Source organism: Giraffa tippelskirchi, chromosome 8 (assembly GCF_054371585.1).
Source record: "Giraffa tippelskirchi isolate mGirTip1 chromosome 8, T2T-mGirTip1v1.2.pri, whole genome shotgun sequence".
NCBI classification, from domain to species: domain Eukaryota; kingdom Metazoa; phylum Chordata; class Mammalia; order Artiodactyla; family Giraffidae; genus Giraffa; species Giraffa tippelskirchi.
In genome coordinates this window covers 6,346,443-6,374,401 of record NC_137282.1, presented here as the reverse complement: position 1 = coordinate 6,374,401, position 27,959 = coordinate 6,346,443, and the positions used below count along the sequence as shown (strand labels likewise).

Below are 27,959 nucleotides of genomic sequence, written 5' to 3'. Positions count from 1 at the left end.
TCTTAACTCTGACTGACTGACAGTAAATAATTAGGAACTCAGGTAAATAAGAAGGTTCGGGGGTGGTTTTTGTTTGTTCGTTTTAAGTTGAACTTTACTGAGTTACGTGATTTATGTATTTTTGGCTATTCTGGGTCTTCAATGCAATGCATGGGCTCCTCTCTAGTCTCGCTGCACGGTCGTCTCACTACAGGGGCGCCTCTCGTGGTGAAGCACGGGCTCTAGGGCACGCGGGCTTCAGTAGTGGTGGCACCTTGGCTCAGGAGTTGTGCCTCCCGGGCCCTAAGCACAGGCTCAGGGGTTGTGGCATGCAAGCTTAGGTGCTCCTCGGCATGTAGGATCGCCCTGGACCAGGGATTGATCCCATGTCTCCTGCCTTGGCAAGTGGATTCTTTACCACTGAGCCACTGCTGCTACTGCTGCTAAGTCACCTGGGTCATGTCCGACGCTTAGCGACCCCATGGACTGCAGCCTACCAGTCTCCTCCATCCATGGGACTTTCCAGGCAAGAGTACTGGAGTGGGGTGCCATTGCCTTCTCCGCACTGAGCCACTAGGGAAGCCCTGTTTATTTTTGAAGTCTATAAAAAGTCTGCAGAGAACAAGGAGACTTACATCAACTTCAGCCTTAGCCTGTAGGAAGATGGCATGCTATTACTGAAGGCAGCAAACTTCGCTCAGAGTGGCTGTAGTTAACCAAGTTCATGCCTCTCTCTTTACTGCCTATGCAGCGGGAGGTTGTGGGGGAGGGGGGTGGCATTGCTTTGTTCTTGATTGAGTTGGTTCCCGAAAGTTGTGGCTGTTGATTGTTCACAAGGGTTCACGTGGAGTCTAATCTCACCTTTGAAAGAGTTGTTAGGCATCACAAGTCTGTGTAAGAAACTCACCATCATTTCCCAGTTTTCAAAAAAGAAATAGCAGAAATAGCTCCACTTCCTTATGACTTAACTTATTTCTACTCTATTCAGTACCCTTTTCACTTAAAAATGTTGAATCGATCTCCATGTTTCTGGTACATTTGGAAATGTATCAGGATGTGGGACAGATGAGTAGTGGTTGTCACATAAAAACTTACAAAGCTCCAGCCGCTCGAAGCACAGGAGCCTGGGCTCTGCCTGATGCCCCTCGGCCCTTAAAGGAACAGCCCTGTTTAAGGAATTCCCTCGCTAGCACTGAACTTGGCCCCAGAAATCTGTCTTTTTGTTTCTTCGAAGTTGAAGTGAAGATACTGTTTGCTCCAGGATGTTTTTCAAGTGACATTTAAGATGTTTTCAGTGGCATAAGTTATTAATAATTCTTAGACATGAGTAGGGAAAGGGCAACTCTAGCAGTTCAAACCTATTAGAAGGGCAACTGGGCTATCAGAGGCTGACTGAGGAGGGAGTGCTGAGGGCAGGCTCCCAGCAGCTCCCAGGTTCGCTGTGGCGCCATGGAGACCTGGCAGGCAGCACAGGGCACTTCACGAGCCAGCAGACCTAAGGTTGGAACATTTTCTTTGGCCTTCGCAGTGCTGAATTTGTTGGTGCTGAGATGTGAATGCGTTTAGGGAAGATCAGCAGGGTCCTCCCACCACCCCCTAGTATACCCAGCCTGGCAGGGTCCACATTTGTGTTGTCAGCCTGGCTCCTGAGCGTGGTTGAGTTTTCTGTTCCTATATAGATGCTGCAGATGCTTGGATGTGCTTTGTGCCTTAGATCTTTGAATATGGGCTTTGAATCAACTGTCTCTTCATGGTTAGAAAATGGATACTTCCAGGTACATGTGTTCTCAGGTTCCAGTCCAGCAGGAAGAGAAGTCCATGTTCCTGATGGCTCAGCTTTGTTTTGCTCAAGTGCAGAACAAAGGCCCCTTGCTGAATGGGCCAGAATTCAGCCTTGTGCTCACTCCTGAATTTCAGCCTGGAGCAGAAAGTGCTTATGGCTTAAGGCAGGCAGGACCCACACCAGCCACATGGCTGGAAGTGCAATTTTAGCAACAACAAATGTCCATTCTAACAAGACATGTAAATCTCTCTAAATTTTAGATCAAAAAAATCTAGGACATTCTTGAGGCATGCTGCATCTTTTTCTGAATTTCTAATTTTTGGTGGCATGTGAAATGGCATGGTTCCTTCTGAAACTGATGTACTTGAGAACAAGAGCACATTCCATATAGTGCAGTTAAGGAGACTCAAGACAGCTCGTAGAGAGAAGTGCACATAATATACATTTCTGGTTGCAGGCCCTCAGTTTTATTGTGGGGTTATTTGTTGGCATGGTGGGCGGGTGGTTTGATGTATTTCTTTTTGAACAGATTCTCTGACTGTGATCGTAGCTCTGTTTCTTCAGATGGCACATTTTTTATCTGTCAGCGTCACATAAGTAATTTTCACATTATGGACCACTTCTCCTCTCCCAGGAGCAGTGAGTGCAAGGACATATCTCAAGCCACTGCCAGCTGTCACCAGGCAAATCTGTCACTGAAACAAGATGATCTAGCTGCTAATTTGTGAGTGGACTTGGTTGTAAATGTACAAAGATAGCCATAATCATCTGCTTCCTCCGGAGTGAAAGCAAGGGAAATTTCCCCACCTTCCTAGGAGATTAGCAGCCAGTCTCAGTCTCAGGAACAGAGTCTAGCCTAAATCCAGTGGCGTCTCCTTTACAGAAAACAGCACAAAGGTGATTATGTGTGGATCTGAGAAGCTAAGATGTGGCAGGTTAATTGACTTCTTGCGGAAGTTTAGGAATTTTCTTTTTGTAGTAGAAGACTAAGTGTTAGAGTCCACAGCTAGAGACCCAAGTCCAGTAGCTGCCCAGACATATAAGTCCAGTTCACATCAGAGGCAGGGGTTTTGCACTGCCGTTTGGAATTACATTTTGTACGGCACGGTGAGCGAGGGCTGGGTTTTCATCTTTGAAAGATGACGCACGCTTTTGAAGAGAGGAGAAGCTTGGCAACAGGGAGCCTTTGAATCACATTTTAAACAGATGATTGAGAAGTAGAACAGAGAGTCAGTCATGGGCCCTGCAGTGACTGTCCTTAATCCATCCTCATGCCTAAAATGTCTGCTCTGAGGAGCGTCACTGCTTGGGGTGAAGGTACTGTCTGTGAGAAAAGGGCGCAAAACCTTGCAGTTATGAAACAGTGAAATGAGGAAAAGGGATGGCCTGGAAGTTAGGCCACTTCAGTCTCATCCTTCTCTGGACCTCGGTTTCTGGCTATGAAGATGAGATGGAATTGGGTGAAGTAACCTATAAGGACTGGAAAAGGTTGGTTTTCATTCCAATCCCAAAGAAAGGCAATGCCAAAGAATGCTCAAACTACTGCACAATTGCACTCATCTCACACGCTAGTAAAGTAATGCTCAAAGTTCTCCAAGCCAGGCTTCAGCAATATGTGAACCGTGAACTTCCAGATGTTCAGGCTGGTTTTAGAAAAGGCAGAGGAACCAGAGATCAAGTTGCCAACATCCGCTGGATCATCAAAAAAGCAAGAGAGTTCCAGAAAAACATTTATTTCTGCTTTATGGACTATGCCAAGGCCTTTGACTGTGTGGATCACAATAAACTGTGGAAAATTCTGAAAGAGATGGGAATACCGGACCACCTGACCTGCCTCTTGAGAAACCTGTATGCAGGTCAGGAAGCAACAGTTAGAACTGGACATGGAACAACAGACCGGTTCCAAATAGGAAAAGGAGTCCGTCAAGGCTGTATATTGTCACCCTGCTTATTTAACTTATATGCAGAGTACATCATGAGAAACACTGGGCTGGAAGAAGCACATGCTGGAATCAAGATTGCCGGGAGAAATATCAATAACCTCAGATACGCAGATGACACCACCCTTATGGCAGAAAGTGAAGAGGAGCTAAAAAGCCTCTTGATGAAAGTGAAAGAGGAGAGTGAAAAAGTTGGCTTAAAGCTCAACATTCAGAAAACTAAGATCATGGCATCTGGTCCCATCACTTCATGGGAAATGGATGGAGAAACAGTGGAAACAATGTCAGACTTTATTTTTTTGGGCTCCAAAATCACTGCAGATGATGCTTGCAGCCATGAAATTAAAAGACGCTTACTCCTTGGAAAGAAAGTTATGACCAACCTAGATAACATATTAAAAAGCAGAGACATTACTTTGCCAACAAAGGTCCATCTAGTCAAGGCTATGGTTTTTCCAGTAGTCATGTATGGATGTGAGAGTTGGACTGTGAAGAAAGCTGAGCGCCGAAGAATTGATGCTTTTGAACTGTGGTGTTGGAGAAGACTCTTAAGAGTCCCTTGGACTGCAAGGAGATCCAACCAGTCCATGCTAAAGGAGATCAGTCCTGGGTGTTCATTGGAAGGACTGAAACTTGAAGCTGAAACTCCATTACTTTGGTCACCTCATGGGAAGAGTTGACTCATTGGAAAAAACCCTGATGCTGGGAAGGATTGAGGGCAGGAGGAGAAGGGGACGACAGAGGATGAGATGGCTGGATGGCATCACCGACTTGATGTACATGAGTTTGGGTAAACTCCAGGAGTTGGTGATGGACAGGGAGGCCTGGTGTGCTGCGATTCATGGGGTTGCAAAGAGTCGGACACTACTGAGCGACTGAATTGACCTGAACTGAACTGAATCTATAAGGCCCCTTCTACCTCTGTATTTTTGCTATGAGTAATATACTGACCCTGATGCTGGGGAAGACTGTGGGCAGGAGGAGAAGGGAGCAACAGAGGACAAGATGGTTGGATGGCATCACCGACTCAATAGACATGAGTTTGAACAAACTCCCAGAGATGAGGGACAGGGAAACCTGGCGTTGCTGCAGGACATGGGGTCACAAAGGGTCAGCTACGACTGAGCAACTAAACAACAATATACTAGCATCAATTAATGTATTAGATTAACTCAGTCTCCCGATATCTCTAAGAGCGTTATTAAACATGAAACAAGAATATTTCAGTTTGGGGATATCAGGGGATCTAGACCAGCACTGTCAGAGAGATACAGTGAAAACCACACATGTAATTTTACATATTTAGTTCAGTTCAGTTCAGTCGCTGAGTCGTGTCCGACTCTTTGCGACCCCATGAATTACAGCACACCAGGCCTCTCTGTCCATCACCAACTCCCGGAGTCTACCCAAACCCATGTCCATCGAGTCGGTGATTCCATCCAACCATCTCATCCTCTGTCGTCCCCTTCTCCTCCCGCCCCCAATCCTACCCAGCATTAGGGTCTTTTCCAATGAGTCAACCCTTCGCATGAGGTGGCCAAAGTGTTGGAATTTCAGCTTCAACATCAGACCTTCCAATGAACACCCAGGATTGATCTCTTTTAAGATGGATTGATTGGATCTCCTTGCAGTCCAAGGGACTCTCAAGAGTCTTCTCCAACACCACAGTTCAAAAGCATCAATTCTGCGGTGCTCAGCCTTCTTCACCGTCCAACTCTCACATCCATACATGACCACTGGAAAAACCATAGCCTTGACTAGACAGACTTTTGTTGGCAAAGTAATGTCTCTGCTTTTAAATATGCTATCTAGGTTGGCCATAACCTTCCTTCCAAGGAGTAAGCATCTTTTAATTTCATGGCTGCAGTCACCATCAGCAGTGATTCTGGAGCCCCAAAAAATAAAGTCTGACACTGTTTCCACTGTTTCCCCATCTATTTCCCATGGAGTGATGGGACCAGATGCCATGATCTTAGTTTTCTGAACGTTGAGCTTTAAGCCAACTTTTTCACTCTCCTCCTTCACCTTCATCAAGAGGTTCTTTAGTTCTTCTTCACTCTCTGCCATAAGGGTGGTGTCATCCGCATATCTGAGGTTATTGATATTTCTCCCAGCAATCTTGATTCCAGCTTGTGTTTCTTCCAGCCCAGCGTTTCTCAAGATGTACTCTGCATATAAGTTAAATAAGCAGGGTGACGATATACAGCCTTGACGTACTCCTTTTCCTATTTGGAACCGGTCTGTTGTTCCATGTCCAGTTCTAACTGTTGCTTCCTGACCTGCATACAGGTTTCTCAAGAGACAGATCAGATGGTCTGGTATTCCCATCTCTTTCAGAATTTTCCACAATTTATTGTGATCCACACAGTCAAAGGCTTTGGCATAGTCAATAAAGCAGAAATAGATGTTTTTCTGGAACTCTCTTGCTTTTTTGATGATCCAGCGGATGTTGGCAACTTGATCTCTGGTTCCTCTGCCTTTTCTAAAACCAGCTTGAACATCTGGAAGTTCACGGTTCACATATTGCTGAAGCCTGGCTTGGAGAATTTAGTAGCCTCATGTAAGAAGAAGAAGAAACAGAATTCATTGTTAAGAAGATTTTTCAGTTTAACACAGTATGTCCCAAATATGATCATTTCCATGTGTAATCAATATAAAATATTACGATGTCTGACACATCTTTTTTTCCTAAGCCTTCAGACGCTCAGGGCTCAGGCAGCCGCGCGGCGCGTGCTCCCCGGCTCCGGCGCCCCTCTGGCCGTCTAAGAGCCAGCAGGGGCGGGGGCGCGCTCCCGGGGTCGCGCAGGTTTCTGGCCTAATCGAAGAGGCCGGGCTGTCGGGCTCACGTAAGACTCTGTCCGCCCCGGGCTGGCCGCGCCTTGCTTCCTGTTTCGGTCGTTGCTTCTGGGTGGGGCTCTGGTGTGAGCGGTGTCACCAAGCGACCCGGGAGAAAGAAGCCCCCTTCAGTCTCCCCACAAAGCAGTTGTCACGGGAACAGTGTGAGCGGCCCGCTTCCTGGTCCCCTTAGACCCTTTGGTCGGTGACCCTCCCGCCTCTCACTTCGCCGAGGGCTGGTGCTCGGGGCCCTTTCCTGTGCGAACTCCAATTTTTTTCTTTTCTTTTTACCCAGAATGCTTTATCTCTGTCTGACTACATTAGGCTTCTTCCCACTGTCGCCTATAAGAGTCTGTGCGCTTTCCATGTAAGAGTTTTAAAAACTCATTTGCTTGGGTCCCCAATCTGATTCAGGGGCTTCTCGGAGGGAGCAGGCTTCTTCAGTCCTTTTGGTGGATCTAAGTTCAGAATTACTCAGCAGACTTATAATGGAAACTAATGTTTTCAGAAATGTTTTTCTGAAAATATTAGAGAAAACTCAGATGCAAAAAAGCCTGTGTCGATAACGGGACTGTTAGCCCAGCCCTCCCTGCAAGGCTGGGATCCATTGCCCTGGTCTGCCCCGGGCAGCTCCCGGGGGCTCGGCTCACGCACAGGACTGACGCGTGGGGGCTCTCACGGGAGGTGGTCGGGTCACCACGCCTGATTTCCACGTGCTTCCTCCGCTCCCTGGAGCGGGACCGTGTCCCCCTCCGTGTGTCACGACGCCCTCCTTAGGGTGGCCCGGGAGGTTTCCTGCCGCCGCCCCTTCCCCACGTGGACCGGAGGCTGGAGGGAGTGAGGGGCCTGCGGAGGCCTGGTCACTCGTCACTGGGTCCTCTGACTCCGCGGGACGAAGATGCTTGACCACGACGACAGGCTCACCATTGGCCACGGAGCCGGAGAGATGGTAGAAGGACATTTGAACCGGGCCTGCAGAAGGTGCAAAATGGCTTTAAGCTCAAAAGCCATCAATATATTTAGGGATGACGTGTCCTGGGAAGTCGATGGGGAAGGTGGTTTACCTTGGAACTGCCTCAGATCCTACTTTAAACATTTCCTAGAAAGACTGGCCTGTCCTCTTATGACTGGCATTGGCATTTTGGGAGCCGTGGTGTGACAGGCTGGCTACCGCAATGATTCCCACGAGCGTGCTTTTGAGGGGAACCGTGGGCGATGTTAGGGAATCCCAGGACAGCCAGAAACACAAACGGAACAGAAGCCGAAGGTCAGGAGCGCGGCCTGCTCAGGAATGCTGTCATAACAGACTAAAATTTTGTTTTAGATGTGAGGTCCCGAAGGAAAAGCTTAGAGACACACTTTTATCCCATGGAGTTAAATCTAGCCTCTTATCCAGATAAGTTGTGTTTCTCCAGCTCAAATTACTTATCTTAGGTTTGTAGAAACTCGACTTCACATCTCTGTGCTTCAAAGGGCAGATTTTTTTTCTTCCATTTTGCTGAGCAGTAAATTTGTTAATCCCACGGACGCAGAGTAGATTTTCTTCTTCCAGTTGATTTCACACTCAGCTGTTGTAAAAGCCCTCACACAAGGTCATGCCAGGCGGGGCCCCTGGGGCCGGAGCCCGGTGCACAGCCAGTCTGCAGGACTGAACCACGGCTGGGTGGGAAATGGACGATTAAATTAAATTTTCCACCAAGAAAGCAAACCGCGTTCTCTTTGCTAAGTGAGCTCTGTGGACTTTTAAACTGAGAATTTGGGGTTTAATTTCTAAGAAGAGAAAAAAATCTGGGTACTGATACAGACTGGGTTTATAGAAAGGGTTTCGAGAGCTCGAGAAACCAAGTGTGAAGAGTGAGAAAGCAGCATTTCACAGGTTAGCTTTCGGAATCGGGGACGCGCTCCTTGACGCCCGAGTCCTTGATGCCCGAGTCCTGTCTTCTCACAGAGATGGGGCTGCTGCAGAGGTAAAGTGCTGCAGGGAGACTGCGTGCCCTGCCTGGGCCTTGCAGCTGGGGAGGGGTCCTGGGAGGGGGAGACAGGACAAGGGTGGCCATTCCGCCCTCGTTGCCCCGCCTCTGAAGGGCCTGCAGGAGCTCTGGGGGCAGAGGCCTGGGGCTCACCTGCCACCTGGCCGAGACCAGGCACCTTAGAATGGAGACCAGGACTCTCCCCAAACGCTCTCTACAATCCCGCTGCTTTTTGTCTGTATTAGAGCTTTTCTTTTTTTTTTTTTTTTACCTCTTCGGCTTATATTATTATTAGAAGTAAGCTTTTTATTTTAGTTTTGTTTTTAATTGAAGTCAGAAAGTCCATTTAGAGAACAGTTGAGCCAGAAGGCAGACTGAAATGAAACAGTAGAACTCACAAAGCCTCAGGTTTTTCCAGAAACCCATGAATACAAACTATACAACCTAAGAATGTGTCTATTTGCTCTGTCTTGGCAGTGGGTTACCACTGCATGCAGAAGCCTGATAGGGGAATGGCAGAGGGGAAAAACGTTGATATTTTCTATTAAAAATGTAAATCCTAGCATAACTTTCAGGTAAGAACTTATCAGAAAGCTCTGTTTTGAATGTATTGCTTCCTTAAATTAGTGGGTAGTAGAAGGTGAGCCAGCAAGTTAGGGAGAAAGTCTGCAAATCCATTCAGCATTGTCCTATAGAATGCAGAGTCTTTATTTGAATAATCAGTTCCTTCAACAGCTCCTTCTTCTGTTGGCTTGTTTTAATTGTTTTGGTTCTTTGTTTTCCAGTGTGAAGCTCTAGGAGCAGAAACTGTTTTGCTGTGTGTACATGACATTATCGCTGTTCCTCTCATTTCATCTTAAGCTGGCCTTTTACCCTGCCTTCATGAGAAAGGGAAATGTCAGGAGGAAATGTATTCAGAATTTGATTGCTGGAGCAGCAAGGTCTGAATACTGATGGCAGTGCCTAAGTTAGGATTGCCATCACAGTTTTCATTTAGCCTGTTACTATCATATTCACATATCAGAGGTCAGAAGAAGATAGCCTTATATTAAATGAAATGAAAAATGGTATGCAGAGCTCAGGAGAAAAGAAACTGCTCAGTCAGATGCATGTACATTTATATGTAGATGTGGTTAAACTTCTTTTCAAATAATAATGTTACTCATATATATATATGTGTGTGTACATATGTATATGTATGTGTACGTATATATATATATATATATATATATATATTTTTTTTTTTTTTAGCACTTAACATTTAACCTAAGCCATAACTCGTGTGGCCTTAGACACTGTATTTTCATTCCCCTCTAGTAGGCATTGCTGCTAGTGAAAGGGATATGTTTCCTACCTGTTGGAGAAGCATTCTTACAGGTGATTGAAGACCAACTTAATAAATTTACATTGCACAAAATGTAGTAAGGAGGTTTCCAAGTGAAGAAAGAACTTGATTTTAAGAAAAAAAGAAGCTGTTTAGCATTTGAATTGTCTTTGGCTCTTGATGATCAGGGACAGCTTCATGGAAAGAGCAAATCTTACGAAGGAAATTAAGGGCAAGAGCTTGCTGAATGGACAAGGCCTCAGAAACAGTGTTCAGGTGCTTCTCTGCAGAGAGTAGCCACTGAGCTTGGACTTGGTCAAGTCCCATCTCAAGTTTCCTGATACTGGGACCAGCTCACACAGCTATCCTGCTAGAAATCCACTCACACTGTTGGAGAAGCCTGAGCAAGGAAGCTGAAGCACACAGCTCTGAGATTTTTAAGAACTGATCTGAGAAGGAATACACAGTGACCACAACAAAACTTTTAAGGTGACCAAAGGCAGCAGTTGTCCCCAAGACATCTGGCTTTCTCAGACTCCCTCTGTCCTTCCATGAACGACACGCCCCAGAAGAGCCACGTAATGACCACTAGCAAGGATTTGGGAAAGTGAATCAGTGCCATCCTGACCCCAAGACAACGCTTGTCATTGCCAGCTCGCTTCCCATAAACCCACTTTCTGCAGCCTGTCTCACGGTTCATCTGGAGCTGTGTTCACTCTTGCACAGTGGTTACTCTGAGACACGAAATGGTATTAAGCATTCATTTTTAGTTAATGAATTTTTTGTTGTTTCTTCTTCCCTTTTTACCATCTGGTTGTGAACACGTTTGTCGGAGCAAAGGTGTAACACCTCCATAGTGTTATTACTTTATTTGTTTTATTTGTGTATGGTCAGCAGCAGATTGAAAGTGAAAGTCGCTCAGTCGTGTCCGACTGTTTGCAATCCCATGGACTATACAGTCCATGGAATTCTCCAGGCCAGAATACTGGAGTGGGTACCTTTCCCTTCTCCAGGGGATCTTCCCAACCCAGGGATCGAACCCAGGGCTTCCCTGTAGCCAAGCTGTTAAAGAATCTGCCTGCAATACAGGAGACCCTGGTTCAATTCCTGGATCAGGAAGATCCCCTTGAGAAGGGCTAGGATACCCACTCCAGTACTCTTGGGCTTCCCTGGTGGCTCAGCTGGTAAAGAATCCACCTTCAGTGTGGGAGATCTGGGTTCGATCCCTGGGTTGGGAAGGTCCTCTGGAGAAGGGAAAGGTTACCCACTTCAGTATTCTGGCCTGGAGAATTCCATGGACTGTATAGTCCATGGGGTCACAAAGAGTCAGACATGACTGAGAAGCAGATTAGTTCCCATAATAATATTGATGAGACTACTGCTCTGAGCCACAGAGCTCAGAGTCTTGGGGGAGCGTTGAAGGATTTACCCAAGGGTGAATGTGATCCTGTAAGTCACATGCAAGAGTCATCAGGCAAAGAAATTTACACACAAATTACCATTGACAAACGCTTGTCTTTTTAAGGGGTGCTTTTGTTAGAAGGTTATTTAGAGGCTGCCTTTCATGTCAGAATGAGAGCTAGTAACTACCAAACACACTCTACATACACTGATCCAGTTTCTGTTTTGTTTTTTTTTTCCAAGGACAATGCTTTTTAAAAAAATGTTTGGCTGTGCTGGGTCTTAATTGCTGCACAGGGTTTTCTCTAGTTGCAGCGAGCGGAGGCTCCTCGCTGGTTGCAGAGCGCAGCCATTGCAGTGGCTTTTCGTGGAGCACAGCTCTCCAGCACACGGGCTTCAGGAGTTGTGGCTCCCGGGCTCTGGAGCACAGGCTCAGCAGTTGTGGCACGTGGGCTTAATCGTCCCTCAGCAGGTGGGATCTTCCTGGACTAGGGATTGAGCCCACGTCTCCTACATTGGCAGGTGGATTCTTTACCCTGCTGAGCCACCAGTGATGTGGTATAAGCTGCTTTTCTTTCTCTGCAGAGAAAGAGCCCCAGTCTTCAGTAGGCAGCCTCAGCTCACTCTGCAGGGTTTGCATGGGTGGCGTCTTGACAGCCTTGGTGGATGTGTGTGGATGAAGGGCATAGACGGGTCTTTGCTGAGTGGTGTCACTCAGGGCCAGGGCATAACATATTTACAGAAAATACGGGAATGTGGAACACTGGAGGTGAGAGAGTGTCCCCAGAGGCAACCGACGCAGGGCTCATCAGGCGTCTACCTCTGCATCTGTATCCATGGTTTTATTTTTCTAGAATTTGCCACACTGAGAGTTCCGAGTGTTTTCATTGGATAGGAGAAGTGTTCTTTGTTCCTTCTTTCCATGTATCCTCTCACCAAACGTTTACTCCGCGTGTCCTCTGCGTTCTCTGTGCTGCGGATGTATTAACAGACAAGAGCCAAGTCCTTGCCCCCGTGTGGCTGCATTCTAGGATTAGCAGGGGAGAGATGAACAAGGTCGTTTCATAAGCAAACTCTGAGGCTTATGGTGAGAACGCTAAGGGGAAGAATTCCATGTCCGGCGATCAGAGCAGATGTGGCCATTTTCGGTCTGGGTGGCCAGGGAAGGCCCCCACATAAAGGAGCCATTTGAGTGAAGGTGGAAGGGGGTGAGGAGGCCAGGGGATATGGCCTGTGGGCTCCTGGGGGCCATGCTTCTTGGGCAGAGAGAAGGTACCAGAGGTCTGGAGCAGGAGTGTGTCTGCTGTGTTCAAGGACAGTCAGGAGGCAGGTGACCTGCGCACAGCGTTCCCGGGGGGAGCAGACCCCAGACGGACAGAGGGGCGGGGTCGGCACTGGTGGAGGTCTCCTAGGCCAATGTAAGAGTTTGGGGGTTGGAAGCATTTTTAAGAATGAGAAGCCATTGGAGAATTTTGAGCAGAGATGACACATTCTAGCCTGCAGTTTAGCCCATGACTGTCTTTCGAGAAGACTTTTCCTGGAGCGGGGCAGAGAGGGGCAGGGGACAGAGAGATAGCTGTCACAGTAACCCAGGCACAAGATGATGGTGCTTGGTCCAGACTGGAAGTGGTGGAAGCAGAGAAATGGTGCAATTCTGAATTTATCCTGAAGACAGAGGGACAGGAGAGCTATTGGAGAAAGAGGCATCAAGGAGCCAAGTTTTTATTGTCAAGTTTCCTTCCTCAGGATTGTAGACCCATCTCTAGACTGCTCCCCTAGTCATCACTAGTGTACTAACCGCTACCCAGACCCAGAAACTGCTCTAGGATAAGTGCTGGCTGATTAACTCTTCCAATATCCATATCCTCCATGGTATAGGGGAAGACCTAGAGACCTGTGCTTCAGCACCATGGAGAGTAAACACTGGTATAAAACTGTTCATGGAAATAATAAAATAGTCAATGATTTAGTACTTATTATGTGACCACAGTATGGCTTAGAGTGACTAACATCCATCATTAATTTGTTGAATATTCAGAGAAAACCCAACAAAACTACATTATACCAAAGCCTATTAATTAAGTGTATCTTTTCCTAAATAACTGAAGTATTTAGTTGAGCAACTGAACTTTCCTAAATAAAATTATGACAGGAAGTGTATACACAGCTCAGTTGGGATATTGTTTTTTATTGAAGTACAGTTGATGTGCAATGTATCCATTTCTGGTATACAGCAAAGTGATTCAGTTATAAATATATATACATTCTTTTTCATATTCTTCTCCATGATGGTTTATCACAGGGTATTGAATATAGTTCCCTGTGCTATACAGCAGGGCCTTGTTGTTTATCTATTTTATATATAGTATCTGCTAATCCCAGCATCCTAATACAGCCTCCCCCTTTAGTAACTGTAAATTTGTTTTCTATATCTGTGAGTCTGCTTCTGTTTTATAACTAAGTTCATTTGTATCATATTTTAGATACCATATACAAGGTGAAGTTGCTCAGTCGTGTCCGACTCTTTGCAACCCCGTGGACAGTAGCCTACCAGGCTCCTCCATCCATGGAGTTTTCCAGGCAAGAGTACTGGAGTGGGTTGCCATTTCTTTCTCCAGGGGATCCTCCCAACCCAGGCATCGAACCCAGGTCTCCCTCATTGCAGGCAGACGCTTTACCATCTGAGCCACCAGGGATTTTGTTATCGTATAATAGCATTATTTCATTCTTATGTTCGGCTAAGTGATATTGCAGAGTGTGTGTGTACCCCATATCTTTTTTTATCCATTCCTCTATTGATGCACACTTAAATTGCTTCCATGCCTTAGCTCTTGCAAATAGTGCTGCATTGGGGTGCATGCGTCTTTTTGAATTCGAGTTTTGCCTGGATATATGCCCAGGAGTAGGATTACTGGACCATATAGTAACTCAATTTTTAATTTTTTATGGAACCTCCACACTGTTCTCCACAGTAGCTGTACCAATTTACATTCCCACCAACAATGTAGGAGTGTTCCTTTTTCTCCACATGCTCTCCAGCATTTATTATTTGTAGACTTTTTGATGGTGGCCATGCTTACTGGTGTGAGGTGATACCTGATTGTAGTTTTGATTTGCATTCTCTAATAATTAGCAGTTTTGGTCATCTTTTCATATGCTTGTTGGCCATCCCTGTGTCGTCTTTGGTGAAATGTCTGTTTAGGTCTTCTGCCTATTTTTTGATTGGGTTGGTTTTTTTTTTTTATTATTATTATTGAGTTGTATGAACTGTTTGTCTGTTTTGGAAATTAAGCCCTTGTTAGTCAAATGGGATATGGTTTCTACAAGTGAATCCAAGCTGAGTGTGGACCATTTTATTTGTCTGCAAATAATAAAAAACTTGACCAATTATTTAAACAGTATAAACATTCTTTATGTCACTTAAGAAAACTGGAAGTGGATGGTCACTGGCTGCTTGAGAGTTGCCACCAAAGATACATGACCTTTCTAAACTCCTGATTTGCTGTCCTTAGCACACTGACTTTTTTGTTTTCATGCTTATCGTTTCGTGGTTTCAAAGTGCCTGCTGTAGCTCCAAACGTGTCATCTCCAACCTTTGTCAGAGCCCCAAAGTCCGCTTCCACAGAAGCACCCTGGTCCGCTCCCCTCGTGTGTCATTGGCCAGGTCTCGGCTCAGGACTGCACGGTTGACTGGCAGGTGGCTGAGAGTTGGATTAGTTAGAGTTGGGTCTAGCCATCCGGGTTAGACCGCGATTCCTGTCCTGGAGCTAGGCTAGAGCTTGACGCCCTCCGTGAGAAGCACAGCCCCGTTGGCTAAAAGTAGAGCTGCTCCATCCTCTGGCAGCTTCTCTGGCTGAGACTGACCCCTGGAACATGACCCCTCAGGTTTTCAGTCTCTGCGCTGGCGCAGCAGGTTGACGAGTGACTGACAAACACACCTCCAGCTGCTTTTCCCTACACACCAGCTCCAACCTGAAAAAAATTTCACGACTGGTCTTAGAAAAAGGAGTCACGTCTTCTCTGAAAGGAAGAATGGACATAAAGCCTCCCAGAGATGCCACGTGGCTGCGTTGTCAGGCAGAAGTCCGCGTGTCCCACCCAGAGGGAGAAGCCGGGAGCGGGCCTGGAGCCGGACTTCGAGGGCAGCCCAGCCCCTCCGCTCCTGGGCTGCGTTCAGCTCCCTGTCTTGGCTCAGAGGCAATCTCTCTGTGGCCCCAAAGTGTCTGAATAGAGGTTCACAAATTCGGTGAGTCTGGAATCCCAGAAGAATGTGGATTACAGTCCTTTGAGTAGTCCTGGAGAGTCCTGAGATTTAAAGGTCAGTTTTCCTAAAATATTTTGAAGAGCATTTGACTTGGCCGCAGATACTGGTAGAAAGCAAAGCCGCGTTACTGGCTTCAGCAGCCTCTCTCCTGTGAGCCCGCTGACCTCAGAAACAGCGCGCAGCCAACTGGAGGGGCCTAAACAAGCCCACGTTGTTTTTTCCTTATTTGTCTCAACATCCGAGCAGTCCTGGTTCCCGGCCCCCTCTCACCTTCCCTCTGCTTTCTCTTTTCTGCTCATCTGATGAGATGTGCAGGGCCCCTCCGCTGTGCTCCGCCATTTGTTTGTTGATTGACCCGCTTATGTAATTTACTGGGAGGAAAGGAAAGTGTTAGTAGCTCAGCTGTGCCTGACTCTTTGTGACCCCATTGACCCCATGCACTGCCGTCCATCAGGCTCCTATGTCCACGGGGATTCTCCAGACACAAATACTAGAGTAGGTAGCCATTCCCTTCTCCAGGGATCTTCCTGACCCAGGGATCAAACCTGGATCTCTTGCCTTGCAGGCAGATTCTTTACCATCTGAGGCACCAGGGAAGTCCATCTTACTGGGGACAACAGCTTTGCAGCTGGATCTGTAAAATGAGTGGATGAAATGGCTTTTCTTCATGTATTTTTAGGTGAATTTCCCCAATAGTGTCAATTTCTTCAAAAACTAGTAGAAAATAGCCTAGTCACCTTTTCTCCTTTTGTCCCCTTTCAAGTCATCTCAGAGAATTGTCCTTCATGCCCCTTTGATTGTATAACTGCCCTGGCTTTCTGAAACAGTATGCCTTACATTGATTTTCTGAATCTATTTTTAAACTGTCTTTAGATCATTTTATTAAAGCTTGTTCATATCAGGAGTAGTTCTTTTTTGCATTTTAATCTTGCCACCAAAGCAGTTTATAGAGACAGATTAACTCTCTAAGTTCCTAGAATGAATAGGACTTTAGATTTCACTGATGATAGGCTACTGTGTAATAATGATGTGTTTTTATTAGCAAATGACCTTATTAAACCCTTTTGTAGCTTTCTGAGAAAAGAGTAGTATTTTGTTCCTTTGTTATTTCTTTACTGAAATTGGAATATGTATCAATTAGTGATGCTTTCATCTGCAATTAACAGTACCTGATGCACTTTAAAAGGTGCTCAGCATCACTAATCATCAGGAAAATGCACATCAAAACCATAGTGAGACACACCTCACACCTGTCAGAATGGCCATCATCAAAAAGAACACAGATACCAAGCATTGGCAAGGATGTGGAGCAAAGGGAACCCTCCTATGCTGTTCAGTTCAGTTCAGTTCAGTCGCTCAGTCGTGTCCGACTCTTTGCGACCCCATGAATTGCAGCACGCCAGGCCTCTCTGTCCATCACCAACTCCCGGAGTCTACCCAAACCCATGTTCATCGAGTCGGTGATGCCATCCAACAATCTCATCCTCTGTCGTCCCCTTCTCCTCCCGCCCCCAATCCTACCCAGCATTAGGGTCTTTTCCAATGAGTCAACCCTTCGCATGAGGTGGCCAAAGTATTGGAGCTTCAGCTTCAACATCAGACCTTCCAATGAACACCCAGGATTGATCTCTTTTAGGATGGATTGATTGGATCTCCTTGCAGTCCAAGGGACCCTCAAGAGTCTTCTCCAACACCACAGTTCAAAAGCATCAATTCTGCGGCGCTCAGCTTTCTTCACCGTCCAACTCTCACATCCATACATGACCACTGGAAAAACCATAGCCTTGACCAGACGGACTTTTGTTGGCAAAGTAATGTCTCTGCTTTTAAACATGCTATCTAGGTTGGCCATAACCTTCCTTCCAAGGAGTAAGCATCTTTTAATTTCATGGCTGCAGTCACCATCAGCAGTGATTCTGGAGCCCAAAAAAGTAAAGTCTGACACTGTTTCCACTGTTTCACCATCTATTTCCCATGAAGTGATGGGACCAGATGCCATGATCTTAGTTTTCTGAACGTTGAGCTTTAAGCCAACTTTTTCACTCTCCTCTTTCACCTTCATCAAGAGGCTCTTTAGTTCTTCTTCACTTTCTGCCATAAGGGTGGTGTCATCCGCATATCTGAGGTTATTGATATTTCTCCCAGCAATCTTGATTCCAGCTTGTGTTTCTTCCAGCCCCGCGTTTCTCATGATGTACTCTGCATATAAGTTAAATAAGCAGGGTGACAATATACAGCCTTGACGTACTCCTTTTCCTATTTGGAACCAGTCTGTTGTTCCATGTCCAGTTCTAACTGTTACTTCCTGACCTGCATACAGGTTTCTCAAGAGACAGGTCAGATGGTCTGGTATTCCCATCTCTTTCAGAATTTTCCACCCTACGCTGTTAGTGGGATTATACACTGGTGCAGCCAGGGGGGAGGGATAAAGTGGGAGTTTGGGTCTAATAGGCACAGACTATTGTGTATAAAATAGACAAACAGTAAGGACCTATTGCATAGCACAGGGAACTGTATTCAATATCTTGTAATAACCTATAAAGGAAAAAATATTTCTATAAATATATATAAAGATATTTATATGAATATATTTAGATAAATATATAAAGATATTTAGATAAATATATATAGATATTTTGGTAAAATTTATATAATCACAGCTCAGTTGGTAAAGAATCTGCCTGCAATGCAGGAGACCCAGTTTGATTCCTGGGTTGGAAAGATCCACTGGAGAAGGCATAGGCTACCCACTCCAGTATTCTTGAGCTTCCCTTGTGGCTCCGCTGGTAAAGAGTCCCCCTGCAATGCGGGAGACCTGGGTTCAATCCCTGGGTTGGGAAGATCCCCTGGAGAAGGGAAAGGCTACCCACTCCAGTATTCTGGCCTGGAGAATCCCATGGACTATATATAGTCCATGGTGTCACAAACAGTCAGACACAACTGAGTGACCTTCACTCATATAAAGATTTATATAAAATATTTATATGAAACGGTATCACTTTGCTATAGACCTTAAATTAACACAAGATTGTAAATCAACTATACTTCAATTAAAAACAGTGAGTGCAGCCACTGTGGAAAACGTATGGCAGTCCTCAAAAAACTAAAAATAGAGCTACCACGTGATCCAACTCCCACTTCTGGGTATATATTCAAAGAAAATGAAAACACTAACTCAAAAAGATAATTCACTCCAATGTTCATAGCAGGATTATTTACAACTGCCAAGATAATGGAAACAACATCAGTCCACCAACAGATGAATGGGCAAAGAAGATGTGGTATATGACAATGGAAGACCACTCAGTAATAAAAAAGAATGAAGTCCTACCATTTCTGGCAATATGAATGGCCTGAGAGGGTGTTACACTTAGTGAAATAAGTCAGAAAGACAGATACTACGTGATTTCACCCGTAGGTGGAGTCTGAGAACATGAACCAAATGAACAGACGCAGAGGACTAGCAGGTGGTCACTGGAGGGGAGATGGAGACACAGACCTCGAGGTGCAGAGCGTGAGTCAGTGGTTACGTGATATCTGTACCCGGAGACAGACGGTAGCCAGACCGATCATGCTGATCATTTTGAAATGTACAGAAATGCTGAATCTCTGTGTTGTATAACAGGAGCTAACAGTGTTGTAGGTAATTTCTACATAGAAAACAAACAAATGAATAGTTCAGTTCAGTTCAGTTCAGTTCAGTCGCTCAGTCGTGTCCGACTCTCTGCGACCCCATGAATTGCAGCACGCCAGGCCTCTCTGTCCATCACCAACTCCCGGAGTTTACCCAAACCCATGTTCATCGAGTCGGTGATGCCATCCAACCATCTCATCCTCTGTCGTCCGCTTCTCCTCCCGCCCCCAATCCTACCCAGCATTAGGGTCTTTTCCAATGAGTCAACCCTTCGCATGAGGTGGCCAAAGTATTGGAGCTTCAGCTTCAACATCAGACCTTCCAATGAACACCCAGGATTGATCTCTTTTAGGATGGATTGATTGGATCTCCTTGCAGTCCAAGGGACTCTCAAGAGTCTTCTCCAACACCACAGTTCAAAAGCATCAATTCTGTGGTGCTCAGCTTTCTTCACCATCCAACTCTCACATCCATACATGACCACTGGAAAAACCATAGTCTTGACTAGTCGGACTTTTGTTGGCAAAGTAATGTCTCTGCTTTTAAACATGCTATCTAGGTTGGCCATAACCTTCCTTCCAAGTAGTAAGCGTCTTTTAATTTCATGGCTGCAGTCACCATCAGCAGTGATTCTGGAGCCCAAAAAAGTAAAGTCTGATACTGTTTCCACTGTTTCCCCATCTATTTCCCATGGAGTGATGGGACCAGATGCCATGATCTTAGTTTTCTGAGATGAATAATGAATGATCTTAGTTTTCTGCGATGAATAATGAATAAACAAACTCTTAACAAAAGAGATCAGCTTTCTGGAGATCCGTCAGGGGAGAGGGAAATTAGATGAAGGCGTTCAAAAGGTACAAACTCCCAGTTATAAAGTAAGTAAGTGCTGGGATGTAATGAAACACGTGATAAATAAAATAGCACTGCTCTATGTTATAAATTAAAGTTGTTAGGAGGATAAATCCTAAGAGTTCTCGTCTCAGGGAAAATCTTTTTTCTTCTATTCCTTTAGTTTTGTGTCTGTATGAGATGATGGATATTCACTAAACTTCCCGTGATCACTCTTTCATGATGTATCGACATCATATCCTTATGCTGTATACCTGAAACTTACACAGTGCTGCATATCAATTATATCTCTAAGAAACTGGGAGGAAAAAATGTGGGGAAAAAAACATTCCCTGATGAATAGTGGAATGATGATTCATGCTTAATGAGACAGTCAGAGGTAGTGGGGACAATGATAGCTGGCTCCGGCCACTTTGTGCTCAAGAGCCTGGGCTCTCTCTGTCTTTGCCTCCCCTCGGGCCTTGCATACTGCCCCTCTGCTTCATGGCTGCTGCCCATGTCATGGGTTGCAGCTTTAGGAATACGAGGGAAGGGCTGACACCAGTGATTCTCCTCTAAGTCCCTCTTTATCAGAAAGCAAATCGCTTCCCCAGGAGCGTTCTCCTTATATCTCAGTGGCCAGAGTGTCACACAGCCCATCTTAGCTGCAAGAGAGTCTGGGAAAGTAAGTGTTTGGTTTTATCAACCTTTGTAGTGGGAGGGACGTAGGAGAGGAGGGGTGTTGAAAGTGGCTTTTGATTGGCCAAACCTTCAGTGTGTGTCAGAGTTGTCATCCTAAAGTACACACTCACGCGTGTATTTTCATATCCAAGGAGGACATACAGCTTCAGAGTGTGGGTTCTAAAGTCAGGTTCCTGAGCCCAGATCCTGACCTCACTTCTTTATCTCCTGGGCTTATCGCTGCCTCTCTTCCCTTTACTGTAAAACAGGGATAATAATGTACCAGCTGTATATGATTCTTCATTAATAACCTGCAGTTAGCTTCTGGGTACCTCATAAATGTCATCTTCACCAACCAAAGCTTGGCATCCCAACATGGACGCTGACCAGACTCAGAGCAAGCCTAAGGGCTAGCGGCTTTGCCTACTTTTGAACAAAACAACTTGAAAAAACTAGCCTCCAGTAGCTTCAGCTTCATAATTATTAACTTAAAACTGAGATATACAAAATCTCAATCTGACCTGACAAATCACTAAAAGATTTATTGTTGTAACAGACTTTGCCTGCCTTTGTTGAGACAATTTATAACCGATGTGTTCTTTTGTTTAGAAAGAAAATACGTTAGGCCTCTACAAATCCTTCCTGTGTTGAATTACTGTGATGGGAGACTTATTTGGACTACAGTCTATCAAACTGAGAATCCAAGACCCTTCTATAATTTGCAACATATATATAAAATAGCTCTATATAGTGATTTGGATACACACTTAAAAAGCAACATCAATTAGGGTTAGAGAAAAAAAAAATCTCTACAGTGTTCTTCTCAATTATTCTTAGAACAAGATACTCAGAGACAGGAAAATCAAGGAATCGTTTAAAACATAGTAGACACTCCATGAACAGCTGATGAAAAAAATAATAAATGTGCAGAATGAAGAAAAGCAGCAGGAAATAATTTGAGGTTTCACAAGAAGGCAACTCTGAGAAGTTGGTAATCCTAGCAGAAATGCAGTCACAGGAAACCAGGGCAAGCTTCTAGGAAGTGTGAGTGGTCCCGTCGGGTCAGGAGTATAAGTCCATCACCAACTGCTTCCTCAAGCTGGGAGTGGAGAACCGGGCGCCCACACTAGGTTCAGGGGAGGCCTCGGCCACAGCCCGCAAGGTGGCCCCAGTGGCTGCAGGCCTGAGCACCTTCTGGCCCCCAAACCAGAGGCCACATTGTCTTGTGCTGAGTGTTGAGGAAGCATGCTTCCTCCACTGACACGCCATTGCTGCAAAAATGCAGAACAAAGGAGAGCCCGCGTTCTCTCCTCGCATCGGTGAACCCCTCGGTCAGTCTCCCGAGAGCCAGCCCTTCCCCGGGCCACGGGCTGGCTGGTGCCTTGCGCTGTGACAGTGTCCTGACCCCTCTTCTCTGACTCCCCGCAGAAAACCCGCTACGAGATGTACGTCCGCCTCCTGAAGGAGGGGGGCCTGGAGCTCCTGAGCGGCGGGGGGGGCCCCGCGGGCCTGAAGAAGTCGCACTCCAGCCCCTCGCTGAACCCAGACACGTCTCCGGTCACTGCCAAGGTCAAGCGCAACGTGTCAGAGAGGAAGGACCACCGACCTGAAACGCCGAGCATTAAGCAAAAAGTTACTTAGGATCCACCTGTGGCCAGGAAGTGCTGGTCGTGGAGCAAAACAAGAGGTTTTCAAGATCTTTCTGGTAAATCCGTGAATATATTTTAAAAAAAAAAAAATGTCTGTGACTAAATGGTGCATTAGTAACCTTTCCCATTGTATATTTTTGTTAGTTTCTGTACAGGTCATCTCTTTGCTCTTGATTTCTTTGCTTTGATGACTTCTGCTGCCTGATGACCAAGGCACCTTTTGTCGGGGGGGAGCGCGACCTCAGAACGGATTGTGCGTCACTCTCCGCTTTCTCGTTTGCACTCGGCTCAGTTCTTCTGTGTATTCTCAGATCAGCTGTTACACTTTTTTTTTTTTTTTTAAGGTTAAACATTGAATCCATTGTGAAACACTTAACTGGACAAACTTTGTAGTTTAGAAAATTCTAGCCAGAGTTGGTAGGAGCCTTTCCTTGGGAAACCTTGCCCAGTCACAGAGGCGGAATCACGCTCACAAGTTCGCTTAAGAGTTACTGACGAAGGAGGCGCCGCTGCCCTGTGACCCCGGGGCCTCTGAGCACTTGGTGTTGAGTCCGGCCGGACGGAGGGCAGAGGGCGAGGGCCTCAGGACGGGGAATGCAGGAAGCACACTAGCTCGCTGAAAGTGTGGATTCCATTTCAGCCCAGCAAGGAGGAGGGAAGTGGAGTCTCAGAGGCTGAGGCAAGACGGCCGCAGGTCCATTGTGTTGTCCAAACACAGCGTCTCAGTGGCGACAACGGACTCTGGGGGCTGCAGCAGCAGGCGTGTGTTTGGTCCGCAGGAAATTGTTACCTCACTCCCGCAGGGTCCAGACGAGGGATCCAGAGCCATCTGCGATGGACAGCCTGCCAGCCGGGAATTCAATTCTTTTATATACATGAGCACGGCATTATCTCCTGGTTGTAAGAATTTGGGGTCTTCCTAACAAAATAATATCAAAATAGAACTCTTCTCTCGTTAATCAAAGCATAATAAGAAAGGAAAACGTAGTTTTTCCCTAGAGTTCCTTGGCAATAGGATGTTGATTCTCCATAGTTAAATCTGAAAGGAATAAAATCTGAAGGAATTATGGTTGCAGAGTCGAGGACTGTCTCCTGCTGTTGAACGCAGCATCCCCTGGTCTGGTCTTGCCTCTGCCCCTGTGACCACCGCTTTGCCCTCTGCTCTGAACCGTCCCCAGAGTAAATCCTTGATTCTAAATCGTTTTTTCGCCTCTGCTTGGAACAGTCATAAGCTTGTTCCAGGGACAGTCCCTTTGACGATCAGGGCGATAAACAGAACAGTATGTTATTGAGGAGGAGAGAGGGATGAAAAGCGAGCCCACTCTGAGTTAGAAGTTTCTGATTTCGAAACTTGAAAACTTGGCGATCCTTAAACCTAGAATCTCCACAACTTCATAGCTAGTAGAATCACCTTGAATATTCTTCTCTCTCCCGCAGACATTTGCTCTGGTTGTACTTAGTTTACTAGTTAAGGTACTATGACCAAAGATTCAGGGACTCTGCGCAGATAGCACAGTTCCAGGGAATCAGAGAAAACCCACTTTTGAACCCTGTAGTTTCTAGCGGTATCTTGTCCTGAGGCACCAGCGTTTACACAGGACTATTTATTCGCACTTCCGTCGGCTGTAGAGATGCCCATGTCTGCTGGTGCCCAGGAGAGAAACCCCTCTCCAAGGTTATAGCTGCTGGCTTTGTGGCATTTTTGCCACGTCTTTGAAAAGCTCCCTCTAACCCTCTGTCTTGTTTAGGCAAAGGCAGTAACTGAATTTGTTTCAAGACCTAGAAACAAACAGGGTGGTTACCAACATGCCCCGTGTGCCTGATTCTTTCTTTGTAGTGCTTCTGACTGAATGCACCGATTTCTGCAAGGAAACAGTGTTTCTTCTGAGAATCAGAATCACAGGTGTGTGTGTTTTCTGCCTAGATCTTTATCCTAAGCAGAGGGGAGAGAGGTACTGAGACCACGTCATCTCTTCAATAACTGAAGAAAAATAAACATCCTTGACTGGCTTGAATGTGTGTGCTCCCAGTCTGTGTGTGTCTGTGTGTGTCGAGTGTCTCCGTGTGTGTCCCTTAGAGTCTGTACCGGACGTGGAATGGTACTTTCTGCGCCGTTTAGGCAGCATCGCGGCTCTGAAATCCTGGTCAGCATCGGCGCTCACTGCGTGATTCGCTGATGGCGTCTCCAGAGCTCCTGGACGTGCTGATGGAGAGATGGCTGAGGGGGCGCTTTGCAAGCTGCTGTATATGCTGTGTTCCCACAGTCTGTCCCAGGAGACAACTGCAGAGGTCATGTTGTGGGCTAGGATCCCAGACTGCCGTCGCTCGGTCAAGAGCTGAGAGCCGCCCCCCACCCGCCCTGAGGCCTCTGGACTGTCTGGCGCAGGGCCCCTCGCAGGCCAGGAGCTTGTCCTGTGGGAGGCAGGGCCTCTCCTGAGACGGGACGCTGCGAGCCTTGCCCCTAGCCAGCTGTGACTCCTCTGCGAGCTCTGCTTCCCTGGGTGTCCAGTCAGGGGACACTGAAGACCTTGCCCCTCGCGGCTCCCCATTCACGGTACAGGGGGCCTGCCTTCCCTCCTGAAGGTCCTGCCCCCAGCCCTGACCCATCCCCCAGTCCCTCAGCACCAGAGCCTTGAGGTCACCCTCCATCTAACAGGTCCCCTTTACAGAAATACACCTCATATCAGCTTTTAGTCTAGAAAACCTTGAGAGTCATCAGTATACCTTGGTGACAGTCGTGTGGCAGAATTGCCTATTTTAGAAGCGGCTGTCTCAGGGTGTACCCCCACCTCATGTGTTGACATTTCCAGGGAAGGGCCAGGAATTCTCTTTAGCAATCAAGACTTAGTTACTAGGGTACAGGGTCCTTATTTTATTGCCAGCCGTAGACATCATTTGAAGTATGCGTTTTTTTAAAACCATCATCTGCTGACTCTTAGTAACACCTGATTAGACCAAGCAACCCCTCTGTGCGTCTAATTAACCTCAGTAAAACCAGCGTGCGGAGAGGCGCCTGGGGGCCTGCAGCCCTGTGGACCTTTTCTGTTGCTCTCAGCTAAAGAGGATGGCGACTGTGAACGGCCCTCTGTGCTTCTCCAGCTGTAACCCTCGTTCCGAACACGAGGCATGTTTCCTGGTCAGAGGGCAGTGAAGGGGTTGATTCTGGGAGAGAAAATCCAGCCGGCTCCCCAAGGCCAACCGAGGCTCAGTCTCCAGAGGGTGTGTTTCACCCTGTGGCCAAAGCAGGGCCCCCCGAGCCTGGAGAGGGGGGCCCTGCCGAGCAGAGAAGGCTCCTCCTGCTGGCCCTGGCCTGCCCGCTCCCCTCCCGCCACAGAGACGAGGGAGGCACGCTCACGTCAGGCGGGGCTGGCTTTGGCCGTGCACTGCACCTCTTTCCTGCCTTCACCCCTAACCGTGGACAGCTGGGGAAAAGTTGACCTTCGAGAAGCTTCCCCATGGTCTTACTTAGAACACTTGCTTGGGTTTAGTTAGTAGGTCACTGGAATTGGATTCTTTTGGTGTTTTTCCTTGTAGTCACCCGTTAAGCTTTCTTAAGCCTGAGTTCACAGGGCATTTCTCAGCCTTGAGGGTCCAGAGCTCCATGGTGGAGCTTCTTGGGGACCCGGCTGGGGCTCAGCGGTCGGGGGAGTCAGCTTCCTCAGCTGCACCAGCGGACAGCCTCTGATCCGCTCGCTTTTCAACCGACAGAGTCTTTGCAGTTGTAACATTAGCGCTGTTAAGCGGGAACCAGAGTGGCAGCGAGGACTTGCTCAGCGTCGAGCCTGGCTAATGACGAGGGTGACTGGGCCTTAACTAGCACCCGCTCTTCTTCTCGGAGCGTCTGGGTTCCTCTGACAGAAGATCAGTCAGCGTTGTAAGGAGACGGGCCTCCGCGCCTTCCCGGTTCCAAGGCTCTCTGGCTGTCTGTCTCCCAGGCCAGCAGTCCGCCCCGGGCAGTCACCCGGAGGCCCTCCGAGGTGAGCGGTTCACACTGTGGAACAACCCCACGGCCGTGAGGGGGGCTCTGCTCTCTCACCAGCGTCTCACTCAAAGGACTGAGGTCCAGAGCCGTTGCCGTTTTCCTCCTGTGCCCAGAGGACCCACAGCCCAAGTGGGCAGCCTCTGCCTGGGACCGTGAGCGGCCAGGGCCCGCAGGGAGGGCGTCTTCAGAGAGCGAGGGAGAGTCAGGAAAGACGTGGCTCTTCAGGGCAGGCTGTGGACTTGACTGCAACGGCCCGGCAATACCACAGGCCAAGTAGTTGTATATACGGTAGGTTTCTTAGGTCTCTTTGGCTCATCCTCTGTGATTTACATGCACCTCTGTTGTGTCGCAGGCTTTTGGAGAATGTTTATATTAATAGTATGTCAGACATGCTTCCTGTCACCCGCCAGTGTCGTAATTGTGGGTATTTATAGTTGTACGTACCTATATGTATCAATGTGTAGAATGTACATCAGTATACAGTGTATGTACATCAAATTTATTTTTGTCCTTAACCAGTGTGATATGAAAAGCAAGTAAAAACCTCATAGGATTGAATATATAATGCAGTTTTTTGAGAGTCTATATAGTGGTACTGTTTTATTAAACTTAAATTCAAATGATATTTTGATTAATTTTTTTTAATAATAAGATTTTATGCTAGAAAATTTCATCTTTGAGCTTTGACTCACCAGAGCGAAAAGGACTCTGAACTAACTTTGTTAAACTATTTCAGTGTACTGTGTACAATACTGGGGTGGGGGTAGCTCATTATAATTTGAAATATACAGCGAGAAAGAAAAAACAAAAAAACCACAGGCAACCTGTGAAGTCTTAGCAACTTCAGTATTAAGAGCACTTAAAGTCAAACTGACAATTTGGGGCTTATTACAAAATGTGATGCTTGACAGCACACGTTCTTTATTGTTGTAATTAGTCCAGAAAAATAGAGCTTTCAGAGGAATTAGCTAAGTGCCCGGCATATCATTCACATACCTGTGACTATTTTACAGCAGCTCAAACCACCCTCCTAGCCCTGTGTCCTCACCCTCTTCACCTTGAAGAACATCACCAACCCTGCAGTAGGTCAGGCTTCCCGAGACCCAGGACTGCCCTCCGGGTCTGCGGTTGCACCAGCTAAGCGTCAAGTCACAGGTAAAAGAATGTCAGGACAGACTGTGGACCAGGTTAAAACTTTAATATTTTTATACTTAGGTCTCTTTTCCTGCCTCTCCCCAAAGAAGAGCCGCTGGCCTTAGTTGTCTGAGCTTACTGCTTATCTTAACGATATATAAATAGATCACTAGAGAGTAAAACTTTATTAACCAGCATGTTGGTGTAATTTAAAGCAAAACTGAGTGTGTGTGAGTGAGTGGTTGAGTGCAGTGCATTTGTCTACACACGCTTGCCTGTCGTCCCGCGGGTCCGATTCAGAGCGTGGGAGCCGTGGGCTGAAAAGCTCAGCCTCAGCCCGGACTGCAGTGGTGGTGGTTACACTTGAGTTGTTTTCTTAATTAACTCTGTAGTCTCAAACTATTTTTGCAGTTGTATCCTATTTCCTCATCTGTCTTTGACGTGTGGGGCACTGGCTCTGCATCCCTGCAGGGTCTCTGTTCCACTAGAGTGTGTTTCCTCCTGAGAACTACAGTGATTTGCAGAAGCATCCCTTTAATTCAGAAACCACATACA

General features: G+C 46.6%; 1 protein-coding gene across 31 annotated transcripts in view; it reads left to right on the top strand.

The window, feature by feature from the left end:
- The window catches only part of PSD3 (pleckstrin and Sec7 domain containing 3), a 540,565-nt gene that overhangs the window by 452,787 nt on the left and 59,819 nt on the right, over positions 1-27,959 (top strand). For 17 of the 31 annotated variants that reach the window (XM_081521119.1, XM_081521121.1, XM_081521125.1 and 14 more), the window contains one exon: positions 22,068-24,298. The exons of 5 other annotated variants lie outside the window; for them this stretch is intronic. In XM_081521119.1, the coding sequence (XP_081377245.1) occupies positions 22,068-22,280 (213 nt within the window). In that variant the 3' untranslated portion in view covers positions 22,281-24,298. Of the gene's footprint in view, positions 1-22,067; positions 24,299-27,959 lie in introns of those variants that run through there. 9 more of the 31 variants (XR_014062404.1, XR_014062405.1, XR_014062403.1 and 6 more) reach the window with 1 other exon arrangement.